Genomic DNA, 13,700 nt, shown 5'->3' on the forward strand with positions numbered 1-13,700 from the left:
GGTTGCCCTCAGCATTCACCTCCTCTATGTATAACTATGAATAAAGAGACGCAGCTGCTGGAGATCAGGTTGCGAGCCGGCTCACCCAACCCTCCGCCACCCTCCGCCGCTTCATTGAATACCAGAGTGGAAAGAAAGTAGTGCCCCCATTCTCCTCCTCCCTCAGAGCCCCGACATTGCAAAATCAAAAGCACGGGAGGAGCAACCTTGCTTTGCATCAGCACTCTGGAAGTGCATGATCCCCGTGCTGCGGTAAGAGCCGTGGTCTTGGAGAGGTTTGAAGCGCTCTCTCTACACACACACAGGGCGCGGAGGGATATCACCTACTTTCCCAAGTGAAGAGGGACTAACCTGATCGGCAGCGGTGACGCAAGGGCCTTGATTGACAGCCCGGCTGACCAATGGGCTGCGGGCTCCCGGATGATTGACAGCCAGGGGGATCCGGGAAGCGGGCCATTGACTTATCAGGGTTAGTGTAAGGCGCAGTGGACCGCAGTCAGCGATTGCATTGAATGGGAGTTAGTGGTGCTGTTGGTACTGCCGCCGCCGCTGCTGACATTACTCAGATTGCAGCCACGTAAGTAATAGACAGGCAGCGGAAAGGAAGAGGAAAAAGAAATCATGTCTTATGTCGGCTGTTGCTGAAAGGGATCGGCCCCGTTCTATCGGGCATCCCTTTATCTAGTGCAAAAGAAATTTGCAGATATTTTTCTTTCCGGGACATTTTGATTTGCAAAACAAAAAAAAATTCCAAAAACAAAGCAACGTTCTGCATCCCAAGGTCGTCATCTCCGCAACTGTGCAGTTGCAAAGGCATCTGGAGTTTATCAGTTTCATCGCTGTGCTTGGGGGCATTAAGACTGTTCGGTGGGAACACGATACCATTGATCTCTTTTGTCCTTGACTGTTATATTTTTAAAATTATATACGCACATCTCATCGGTGCTTGCCAGTATTGGAAAGCACTCGCCAGCCAAAGACTTTTTTTCTCTCTCTTTCTCTCTCATGAGTGCGTACGTGCAAAATAAATCTCCTTGAAAGTTGTACTTGGACGTTGCAAAGCAGATGACGAGAGGGTGAATGCCGTACTCTTGTTTGATGATAGTTTGAGGCTATTTTGTTTCAGCTGCAAAGAGAGAAAGACAGCTACAGAGGGAATCGGACGCCATCTAGAGTCGGAGGCTGAGGAACTGAGTGGGTTCCCCTGAGTCGATCGTCACCTGGTTGGCTTGTGTATGTAAACGCCTCGGCCACTCTCTCTCTCAGTCATTCACTCGTTGCGGCGCATACCCTTCTGTAACCACAGGAACAAAACGCATTGTGAACTGGCGCTCCATTTCCCACTTCGACAAAAATCAGGGCTCTGATTGCATTGGGCTGCTCGCTCTCTATAACAGCTGCATTTGTATGACCCACCCGAATCATCTATGCAAAAGACAAAAGCTGTAGCAATAAACACACAGTCTGCATTATTCCTACAAATGGTGCTCGTTTTAAAATAAAGAACTCATTTTACTGCTGCTGGAGGAACACGCAAAAAAAAGAAGAGCTGGACCTACAAGTCTCGACCAAAGTGCAAAAGAGACGCTTCTACAGTTTGTGGAGTTCATTTTTAAATCCTTTTTAAACTACTGTCAACAAACGTGGACGCTTGTCAGTAAAACCCTTTTGTTTAACAGGACCACTATTTACAGCCACATGAACATACAGCGATCCAGTCCAATCAGCATTGTAAGGTATGGACGGTCGAGACATAAGAGTCATCACGAATATGAAGAATTGTCTTGTGTGAGGACTAGTGACTGCAGCCAAAGTTTCAGCCCGAACCTCGGCTCACCCAGCCCACCTGAAACTCCGAACTCTTCTCATTGCATTTCTCAAATCGGACAGTATCTATTGTTGGAGCCTTTGGAGGGTGACCACGTGCTTGGGGCAGTGCATTTGCATAGCGGCGAGGAACTCGTTTGTAAGGTAAAAAAAATACACACACACACACACACACACACCATTATCCATAGTTTAACCAGCGAAACAGCATTCGATTCAGAATCAATGACGTGTGCACACAGTGTAACATACAATACCCTAGAGACAAATGAATTGAAAGTACAGTCTTTTGTTAACGAGACGTTAAAGTTTAAAAAAAACTTAAGCAATCGAACCCATTGAAGTTTAGTAAATTTCTAGAGCTTTATGAAGTTCATTTGGTAATCCCCTTTAGAAGGGGATATTTACTGAAACTTTTAAGCTGAGCCATAAGGATTAGAAATTAATGGGCCATTGTATTCGATTTTTTTTTAGCCACAGCATCTGTGGTTTAATGCAAGGCAGTGAATATATTGGGTCCCTGAAGTCTTAACCCATATTGCTGCTTATTGGAGTAGTAGGAAAAGATGTCAGATTTCACTCTTTTTGTCTCCACAGGTATTCGACGTTAGCCGATATCAAGAAACATTAGCAGCTTATTTTTATCTGTCTGCCCACGAAAGCATCAACCAGATAACAGAGATTTTGCTGGGGGAGCAGCGATCGTATGTTTTCTTTGAGAAGAGTCATGGGGATATGCATTCATTTGTACGCACTTGCAAAAGGCTCAGGGAGGACGAAGCAGCCAGACTGTTCCGCCAGATAACCTCTGCTGTAGCGCACTGCCATGACAATGGTGTGGTCCTGCGAGATCTCAAACTAAGGAAATTCGTATTTAAAGACGAGGAACGGTAGGTTTGGCAACGGGTCCATCAAATAAAACATAAGAGGTTTTGACATAGTGATACAGGACTGCAATCAGCTCTGCACGAAATAACATTATGCATTTTTCGTTTACACTGCTACACTCTGGTGATCTGTTTTGTCAATGACGTTATATGAACTGGTAAATAAGGTAACCAGTTGTTCCGCTGTTGGTTTCTGTTTAGATCGAGGCTTCGGAGTCTGAAGTCTCTCCCATTACCTAGTATCTTACAACTTATTTTAAAAGTTCACTCAAGCCTTTTTGTCCTCCGAGTTGCTCTCATTACATTGCACTCGTTCGATTGAAATTTGTTTAATTAAATGTTAGATTATTTGTTTTCCTCTGGGATGGTGTTGGGGAGAGGGTGAAGAGGTAAATAGGCAATAATGATATCGGACTATTTATTAGACCAGCTCCCCCATGTGAAAGAAATCTGTAGTTTCATCTCTCTGCTCCCTGGCGTTGAGCGTGTTGATCAGGTTAGGGACCATCAGACGGTATTGACATGGAAGGGCTGCTGTGTTACAAGTTTCTGTGTCCTTCCCACGCACTGAACCCGAGGTCACAACCTTGTAAAGTACAGTAACGGAAGGATTCACGGATTTGGTGCGAAAAACAAAACGACCAACGTGCTTCTGAAGTGCGAGTGAATTCGATTCTAGATTTGATTCCCGAAGCTGGGCTAAATATCCACTCACTTTGAAAAGAAAATAGTTTAATTGAACATATGTCCGCTGTCGTCCTTATGTAAACGAAAGGCGACTTTAAGCAATCTGTAGCCCGGCCAAGTAGGGTTGGGAGTTAGCTGCAACTCCCATGAATTGTTACAAATGTGGAGCCACTCGGTAGAGCTTGGGTGAGCTTGCTAAATATATTGCTGAAAATGAGCGTCGGTGTAACTGCAGTGAATGCTAGTAGATGGGAAGGGCAGTGCACTTTAGCTGGGAAGGTCTCCGTGGATTGCAAATAAAGAGCGGAATGCCTCCATTGCACATTTCAGCACTTGCATGTGCACCGGTTCATGGATGCACAGTGCAAAATCACTCTCAATGCTCATTCCTCACAAAGCCGCAGAGACAGCCGCTCGTTTGTAATACACAGTGGAATCGTAATTTCGACGGATACGTCTTATGTTGCAATTTGCATGCTTTCTTTTCAAATTTGCCTCGATAAGATCGGTATGGGGATAATCTGGCTTGTGTGCGCTCTTAAAACCGCTCCTACACGTCGTGGTTCATCAGCTTACAGCCTGCAGCTCGCTGCTAAGGCGGACAGTGTGTGCAGCTGCTAACTCAGAAACTGCAGCATTGTATTCAGCTCTTTGAGATGTGGGCTGGGTGAGGTGAGGCTTACCCTGGTGACAGATTCCCCAACTCTCTATGGCGACAGAAGCGTGTTTCCGGCGGCTTGCTCTGTGGTCTCATTCACACAGCAATGGGAAGGCATTTACAAACACGTAGTTTCCTTTCTGCTACCTACACAGCTGTTTAGCAACAATCTGAAGAGGTTTATTTTGCTTTTTGCTTTGCAAAAGTCATTGCCTTCTCCACCTTTTCTGTTGAAGGCTGCCTGAGCAGAAGCTGCAGATAGATTATCGTTGGCCTAATTCATAAATAAGGTAACACTGGTTTGCTCCCAGTATCATCAAACAAAGGTTCACTTTGTTTTAAAAATGGAGCCCAGCTAATGCAGAATTGAATCACACAATGAAAGCACTCTCACTGTGTTACCAGAGGATCAAACACTTCTTGTACACATGGAAGACCTTGTAGACTGGCAGGTGCTGCCTACCCCTTGTCCACAGCCATCTGGGTCTGGACAAGATGAGGAAAACAGAAGAGCAGAGTGACTCAGACTGTGATTGTGGAAGGGGAAGTTGCCTCTTTATAGTTACTTTAACTGCTGCAGCCAATAAAGGTTTTAAGTTGAGTCAAAAGCCCATCCAACAGGTTTTAAAGTAATCATGTTGTTAAACCAGAAAAGTTACAATGTAGCTTTTTAAAATATCCAAGTTTGATAGCAAGCTACTTTTTTTTAAAAGAATGTGCCTTTTTGGAATGGTGTTTTCATTTCGTACTAATCTTTGTCATTGGTAAGTTGAAAATTCCTGTTTAAAAAAACTTGTCACCTAATATTGGAAAACCTAAATTTTGTTAATCTTCAACAACTCCTACTCTCTACATGGACACTCAAGAACATATTTATGACAAGTAACATACATGGCAGGCTAATGTCAGCACAAGTGTTCTAGTATTTGCTGATATCTCACTTGAGTGGGAAATTTGAATTGGTGGCAGTCCTTACTGTTCACGGGCTCTTTATTTGGTTTGGTTCAAAGGGGTGTGTTCCTACATTTTAAGTATCACCCTGAGCTTCAGATCTGATTCTGTTGTGAACCGATAATTTACTTTGTGTGCAACATATTAACTAATTATTTGCTTGCATAACAAATTAGTCATGATTTCAGTTAATGCTTTGTGGGAGGTCACTTGAGACTTTAAATTAGCTTGTGGAATCTCTAGTGTTGGAAGTGAAATATGTATCGATGATACCACTGATGTAAAAAGTTCTCTTCCATTGGAATGAAAATTGCAGAAAAAGGTTTCAAATTACTTAACTCGCCAGGCACAGGAATTCTTGCACGAATTCTATGTATTTAAATAAAAACATAAGTGACAGTTATATGTAAAACTTAATTTTCCAGCAGTGGAAATGTGAATCTGGATAATTGGCTCTCAGTTCAAAAATGTTCCTTGCTCTGGTCACAGTACAGTCCTTATTACTTTAGTAATTCACATATCCAAGGTTATATATTTCTGTAAGCTTGTATTAATTGTCCCATTATAATTATTTTTTCTGTAATTTTTAAAGAGTGCCATGGGATAATCTTTACATACGTTGGCTGACCAAAAGTTTCAGAATTCTTTTTGGAAAATCTAGCCACTGCACGTAACTGGTTAAAATGAGTGTGGAAATCTTTCTAAGCAGAGCATCGAGAAATGTTCCTGAATGAATGAAGAATTTATTTCTAGCAAACTTTATATCATGTACTTTATTATATGTAGCGTCAATATCTAGAAAAAGTATACTTATTAATATTTTATGAATGAAGTATGGGATTAACAACAGTCACAGTGTGAACCAAAGTAAAATATTCAAAACTATATCATGCAATATAGGTTGACAATGGTGCTTTCTGAGCATTAAGTTGTGACTAATTGTAAATTAGTCTGTCACTAGGTATGTGATAAATATGTGGAAATAATGCGCTATTTGTTAATTCACTTAGGGTACCATGCACCTGGGACTACTTTGATTATTTGACACATCCTGAATTGTGTTGCCTGGCAACAACAGTGTAGATGATGCTGAATTTCTGGTAGCCAGGAGCAGGTGGTTGTCTGGATGTTGTAGTGCCTATTCATGGTATGCTTATGATGTGATCCCACCTACCTCTGCCTAGTCTTGGGATGGATAAGATGTGTCAGCAGCAGATGTCTCCAAATTCTGGCATAATTACTTAGCTGTAGGTGTCACCTTCCCTAGTTGCATTGCTGCAAACTGAAGTCATGTTCTAGAAATTCAGTGTTAACCTTGAAATTAACAACAAAGGATAAATATTGTGGGTATTAAAACCATTTTCTAAATTACAATTCCTAATCCCTGCTGACTGCAACAGCTCTTTGAAAGCTGGATTTCAAAGCTTCAATAAACTTCCTACCATTACTCCAAATATGTGTATACTAATTATACATCTTCTTTTCTTAATTGCCCCATTAGCTGGTATGATTTGGTTTGTAGAATTTTCTGAGCTGCTTCAGCATGATAATTTAAGGATTCTTTGTATGTGCTGGAGGGGTGATGGGTCCCTCAGCCAACCACATTTTGAGCAGAAGTAATGGGCTTTAAGTACTTGAAAGTTTTGAGAGTAGATTTACTTCTTCAACAGTTAATGCATCATTTTGCACAATTTGTTTGTCTCCTGAATAGTTGTTCTATCTCTTTGTTACCAGGACTTCAATACTACTCTGTAAGTGACCAGTTTCCTAATTTACATTGTTTCCCCTTCAACCTTTGGGTGTGGTGACTTATTTTAATTTACGGTCTCTGGTGCTTTGGGACTTCAGTCACTTGAGCAAGGTGCTGTTTCTGCATGGGTTTAAATGATGGAGTCAATGAGGGATATTGCAATAACCTTAATCCTGATTCCACATACACACTGTTTTCCCCAACAGTGAGCCCTGAATATTGATCCCAGGCCGTTACTTTGTCCTTTTTTCTTAACAGAAGATCTAGCTTGGTGATGTGAATTTTTGAGTTAATCTGGTGGAGACCAGAGTTTGGACTTCTGTGTATGAAAAGTTTTTGCCTATGCATGTAGCTGTATTCCACATTTATGATCAGACCTCTGAAAGACTGAAGCTGTGATTAAACACGTATAATTTTATAAAATAGCAACATTTTTAACAGTTAAAAATGTTTAACCTGAGGCAGAGTTCATTAAGACTTCCTCCCACTAGTCCAAGGCTTTGCAAGAGCTGAGTGTGCATTTAACCAAGGCACTAACTGAGCATTAATGCTATCCAAATGAAGTGTCGCAACAAGGAGGAGACTGTTCAGATAACAAAATAAATTGCCACATTCCTCTCCAAGTTGTGCAATTGCAATTTTTATATTTATTGCGTTGTGGTGTTTTGAATTATTTGATTGAATAATGCTTTGTTTATTTGTAATACTCTTTGAACTTGCAGAGAGCTGTCATTGATGTGGGAGTCTGCCCCATTCAGAGTAGATTGCTGCTGTAATTTGCTCCCCAAACAGCGTCTGTTTTGTTCATATACTCTGGTTCAACAAGCTGTTTCATTGTTAGAAATATTGTCTACAGTATAAATGCTATATTGTATTACTTTTTTTAACTCTTCATTGCATTGTTATTTTTAGTACATTTCTCCCATTTCTTCTATACTTCATTGTTGATTTGTGTAAATTGGGCACACGAGAGTGACAACCGAATATGTCCACCCTGTAATATCCTAGGAATTGATATATCAAAGAGCTTATTCTGTGACAGCTGGTGCATTGAATTTCATCCATAATCTCATGCACAGTATCACTATGGAAACAAACTAAGATGGCAGTGCAAAATGCATGAAACATTACTTTGAATATTTAAATGCTGTTCTTCAAAGGTTCTGAGCAAATTTTGTGTGGGCTTAGCATACACCAGAGCAGACGTTGTGGAACTTTCATTTTTTTAATAGAAGGTGAAGTGATTAACTTTGATATGAACAACACAATATAATTATACCCTTTATTTTGAAATGGAGATCCAGGAGCAAAATTACCTGGATGTATTTTTGCAGAAATCAATTAAAGGTGGCAGGACAGACTGAGAGCTGTTGATAAAGCATATTGTATATTAGTTTTATCATTAGGGGCATAGTACAAAAGCAAAGAAACTGTTAAATCAAGATAAATCAACATTTTGGCCTCAACTGGAGTTTTGGGCACCACATGTTAGAAAGGATATGAAGGCATTAGAGAGATTGGAGAACAGACTCATGATAATAGCCTTCGGGATGAGGAATTTCAAATATATTGGAAAAATCATCACTGAAGATCAGGTTGACATGACAGCGACAGATGTATTCAAAATCATGAGGGGTCTGAAGAGAGTAAATAGGAAGAAACTATCCCTGTCGGCAAAAGGAATCCCTGTTGAGATCGGGATGTTGGAAAAGCACAGCAAGTCAGGCAGCATCCGAGAAGTTGGAGAATCAACATTTCAGGCATGAGCCCTTCATCACCTGCTGTGCTTTTCCAGCACCCCACTTGGCTCTGATCTCCAGCATCTGCAGTCCTCTCTTTTCCTGGCAGAAAGAATCAGTTTAAAGTGCAGTAATTGACAAAAATTGTGATATGACCCAAATCTTTTAATACAGCAACTGAATGGAATCAGGAATGCACAACGTACTGCTAAAGTTATTTGAACTTTACACGGTTAAAGGGGCAAAAATGCAGGAAGTATTGAATTATAAACTGAAACATCAATATAATTCCATGAGTAAAGACAACAAACCTTGTCATATGCAAACATTGAAACTCTGGCATCCACTAAATTTAGCTCAAATTCACATCACGAGTAGAGAAATTCAAATCATCAAGCTAGATTCTTGATTTGACTTTTTGGCTTTCATGGAAAACCAGATACCAAGTTTTGTGCTTATTAACATTTGAGCTGGAGTTGTAATACAATGGGGGATTCTGTATTAATCCAGTTAAAATAATGTCTCTTCCGAATTGATTGCCTGCTTATTACATTTTTTCTTCAGTATGGGATTTTGTCAAAAGCTGTGCTTTGAAATGAGAGAGGCTGACCCGCAATGCCTGCCTGTATAACTCTGCACAATTGTGTGGTATATTGCAAGCACTGGAAAAACATATTTGATCCATGTCCTCCTTTTCTATTCCTGAGCCTGGATTTTGTGGTGGATGGCAGGAGGAAGTCTATGACCTATTTTCAAATTTGGGATTGGACGTATCAGGATCCAGAAGAAATGTTATAGTCATTGAATTTCCATTTCATGGCTTTTCTGGTTAAAAGTCCTGCTGTTAAGCCCATAGCTTTTAAAATGGGATGGAGAGATTTCAGTTCTTGTTACTGTAATAATGAATGTTCCTTGCTCTTAAGACAGTAGTATTGGTATTTGATTCTTTCACTTTCTTAACGCTGTGCATATCTAGTCGACTGTAAATTGGATAATATCTAACAGTAGCTGTGTTAATGTGAAATGCAGAAATGTCAAGTCTGCCATATTCAAGGTTTACATGTACACCCATTTGTTACACCATGTGAAAGTTCCAGATAGATGTTAAAGTCATTTATAATTTTTGGAATGCTTTGTTTCTTTGAATTTCAAGTCATTTGCTTGACAAGATGTGATGCTTTTCTTTTGTAGGACGCAAGTGAAGTTGGAAAGTTTGGAGGATGCTTATATCTTGAATGGCGAAGTTGATGCACTCTCTGACAAGCATGGATGTCCAGCGTATGTGAGCCCCGAGATCCTTAACACCAATGGCAGCTACTCTGGTAAGGCAGCTGATGTTTGGAGTCTTGGTGTAATGCTATACACGATGCTGGTTGGACGGTATCCGTTTCATGATGTGGAACCAAGTTCACTCTTCAGCAAGATTCGACGTGGCCAGTTTAACATTCCAGAAACTCTTTCCCCACGGGCTAAATGCCTTATCCGTAGCATTTTGCGTCGTGAGCCTTTGGAGAGGCTGACATCCCGGGAAATCTTGGACCATCCCTGGTTTGCCTCTGATTTTGCAGCTTCTAGTTCCGGATATGGTGCTAACGAAAAAGAAGCAGCTGATCAGTTGGTACCTGATGTGAATATGGATGTTGACTTGGACCCCTTTTTCAACTGAGTTTGCTCACAGTTTGAGTGTTGTTGAGAAGATACTAACAGCTGGTACCCACCACGTAGAATCCTTCCAGAACTGATAAATGGTACCTCGAATCGACCTAGCTTGGAAGCAAAAATGGTGCAGATGTACAGTGACTTAAAATGACTGAGAAGAGTGAGATATTTCAGGGTTGACATGTAGCACAACAAATTGGGTGGTTCTGCTATCAAGTTAGATTGATTTGGGAGGAAAAGGCAGTGTAAAATGTTGCAGCTTCTCATCTCATGGAGCCACAGAGAGGGCTGAATACTGCACACATGCATAATTGTGCAGTTCATCACTCATTTTATGATGGTTACAAATCACAAATAGAAACTTTAATTAGCCTCGACACAATGTAACACATTGGCATCGCACTGTTAATTATTTTCCTTCTCTCATTATTCAGGGAACGTACAATCCTCCTATAAGAGTCTCCTAAATTTGTTTCTGATGTTTAAACATTTTATTCAATGTGTTTCATTAAAAAAGAATTAGGTGCACACACACCGACATAAAATGCGGGTGCTAAAGGAAATGCTTGTGTTTATATGTAGCTACTTTCATTATCTTGTGTATTTTTTTTCTTTCTGAATAAACTTAATATTGTCAGAAGCAGAGCATTTTTAGTGCTCTGTTCCCTAAGAGGGAATAACTCATCTGTTGTGTGTACAGTACTTCAGTGCTGATTGGCAGGAGCTATTGAAATGAAATGTCATGTAATTTCGCTGGAAGGGAAGTCCTTATTGGCAAACATTCAGGGTTTGAAATATATCTACTGGAACCATTGTATTAATGCAGAGAAAATGTGTATTACCCAATATTACCAATAGTACAATCTTTACAGATTTGGTAGTTTGTTTATTTTGGACTTCAGTATTCTAAAACAGTGTTAAGATGTATTTTGTATTTTACCTTTTTTTTCCACTGGTCATCGGTCCTATCTCTGTTGCAGCTTGGTGGTGTAAATGGATGGCAGTTAAGTTGAACGATCATATCCCAGATTTTTTTTTTAACCTAATCTTCTTGAAACCAATTAAATTATTCCTTTTTTTTCTTTGAAAAGTGCCCGCATTCTTGCTGAAATGGTTTGAAATATATTGTCAGTGTTATAAGTATGAAGTAGTAGCTCCTTGTTCTTGAAAGAAAGACTTTGTGAATACATCTAGCTACTTTCAGCTCTGTGATCTGTTGCATTGTTTGCAATATTTGTGAGATTTGTGAGATTGTATATTTAATTAGACTAGATTACATTACACCATTACAGTGTGGAAACAGGCCCTTCGGCCCAACAAGTCCACACCGACCCACCACCCACCCATACCCCTACATTTACCCTTTACCTAACACTACGGGCAATTTTAGCATGGCCAACTCACCTGACCCGCACATCTTTGGACTGTGGGAGGAAACCGGAGCACCCGGAGGAAACCCACGCAGACACGGGGAGAACATGCAAACTCCACACAGTCAGTCGCCTGAGTCAGGAATTGAACCCGGGTCTCAGGTGCTGTGAGACAGCAGTGCTAACCACTGTGCCACTGTGCCGCCCTCAGACTACTTGCCTACCTTGCCCTGTTACAAACAAACACAGGACTTCTTATATGTGTAAGAATTAAAAGGAATAGTTGTGCAAATAATAAGCACTCTCAAATCCGTCATATTGCAATATAAATAAGCTTTGAGTTAGCACACAAGTGAATGACAAAATGGTTAGTTCTGTTTTATGGCTTAGTGCTATACAGGTTAATTCTGAAATGAAGTCCTGGAATATTCAGTCTGTTCCTGACAATGCAGTTTTCTAAAAAATAAAGTATACTTTTGCATTAAAAGTAAATGGCCTGGAAAAATAACAGGAACAAATGGCAATTGTTCCTAATTTTTATTTCCTTCATACTTTTGAAGGTTCTGCTTCCACCAGGCACCCTAGCCAGTGTCTGAAAATATTTATGGTGCCTGGACTGACTGACCACGAATATCTGCCATTGTTTTGAATCTACTTGTTTTGTAGGCTCCCTTTTGTAATGAACCTGGTGCAGTTTGACTGCATGCATGAAGCATTAGTTGTTCATTTGCACAACTTCCTTTTGAATTAGTTGTGGAGGCATTAGGCATTCAGATTAAACTTGGTTGTATGGTTCAGCAAAATAATTTGATTAATTGTTTAGTAATTGACTGGTTTTATTGCCCTTGATTAAATAAAGTATAAATATGACTTTTTAATGACAAATTCTATTCCATGCAAGCACATTTTATGGATTCTATTTGTAAAATGATTGAGCACAGACAAATCTGTGTGCAGTATGTATCTCAAACCCTGAATAAGTTGTACTTTTTAATTTTAACTTATCAAATTACTTTTTCTGCTTTCAAATTGCTATATATTAGAAATTTCTTACCTTGCATACCTTTTTTTTTCCCTGTGTTGTCTCCAGTACCTTGATTGTTTGATTACTGCCTGTACCAGTTCTGTGAAATGGTCATGTTCTTGGGTAGGTATATGTGGACTCTGTAGTACGTATCTGTTAACTTGAATTTGTGCTTTTATAGTCTGTTGCATGTACGTACAGCTACTTGACCTATTTGGCTTATGGATGCTATTGCCTGCGTTTCAGGAGAGCTTGTATATGCCAATTCAGAACACAAAGAGGATGGTTAGTTAAAGTTCTCATGGGGTGGGTGGGGTAGGGATGTGGGGAAAGCTGCAGCTGATTTGCCAAGTTTTAATTTAAAATTTCTCAAAAAAATCACGATTAAAAAAGGGAGTGAATTCCTATTCACTCTGTGGATGGTGCTGTGTTGAGAGGGACTACTCGTCTTTTTGTTTCAGTGTAAAGTGGAAGGGGAACAGAGGAGACTGCATGGTGGGTTTTACTGCCTCTGGTGTTTGTATTGTATTTGGTTTGATGTTTTGTCCTGATCTTCTCCTTCAGTAAATAAATTGTGAATTGCACAACTAACTGATGCTTTTTTTTTCTAAACTATCATACACATGATTTTATTCTGTTATGACTAAAACGTGGAACCAATTTGAATGATTCCAACTCTGTTTTTGGGAGGGTTGGGGTGAGATATTAAGACAATTTGGCATTAAATATTTCTTTCTGAAGAAACAGTGGCAAATTTGGGCAAAGACAGCATGCATATGGCCATCCAATATTTGTGGTGTTACTTTGGGGACTTATAAAGAATTTCAATTTTTTTAAACATTTGTTGATCTGTACCAGTTCATTCATGCAGAGATTTGTGTCAGAATGCTGTGAGCAGACTGGCATGCTCCAGTGGTGACACAAAAACAGAAATTGCTTGAGGATCTCAGCAGGCCTGGCAGCATCGATAGAGAGAAAACAGTTAATGTTTTGAGTCCATTGGCACTACTTTAGAACTACAATAGTGCTTGTATTTCAGAAGTACTTGGTTGGTTGTAAATTGCTTTGGGATGTCCACTGGTTATGAAATACACCATTTAAGTGAGCCTTTGTAAATTTCAAGTAGACCCAGATCTTGCATTATACCA

General features: G+C 40.0%; 1 protein-coding gene across 1 annotated transcript; it reads left to right on the forward strand.

Annotated features, from left to right (window-relative positions):
• Positions 1–491: 491 nt before the first annotated feature.
• Positions 492–13,143, forward strand: trib2 (tribbles pseudokinase 2). The gene is made up of 3 exons (XM_060853506.1): positions 492–1,971; positions 2,425–2,717; positions 9,691–13,143. Exons 1-3 carry the CDS (start codon positions 1,699–1,701, stop codon positions 10,163–10,165), a joined length of 1,041 nt encoding a protein of 346 aa, XP_060709489.1. The 5' UTR covers positions 492–1,698; the 3' UTR covers positions 10,166–13,143.
• The last annotated feature ends 557 nt before the right edge of the window (positions 13,144–13,700 follow it).

This window comes from Hemiscyllium ocellatum, chromosome 3 (genome assembly GCF_020745735.1).
Source record: "Hemiscyllium ocellatum isolate sHemOce1 chromosome 3, sHemOce1.pat.X.cur, whole genome shotgun sequence".
NCBI classification, from domain to species: Eukaryota; Metazoa; Chordata; class Chondrichthyes; order Orectolobiformes; family Hemiscylliidae; genus Hemiscyllium; species Hemiscyllium ocellatum.

Bases quoted from the DNA above. Each gene is read 5' to 3' on its own strand.
- trib2 (XM_060853506.1), top strand. From the start codon at position 1,699: ATGAACATACAGCGATCCAGTCCAATCAGCATTGTAAGGTATGGACGG. The intron at 1,972-2,424 runs GTAAAAAAAATA...TTGTCTCCACAG, and splicing joins GCGAGGAACTCGTTTGTAAG to GTATTCGACGTTAGCCGATA. The intron at 2,718-9,690 runs GTAGGTTTGGCA...TTTCTTTTGTAG, and splicing joins GTATTTAAAGACGAGGAACG to GACGCAAGTGAAGTTGGAAA.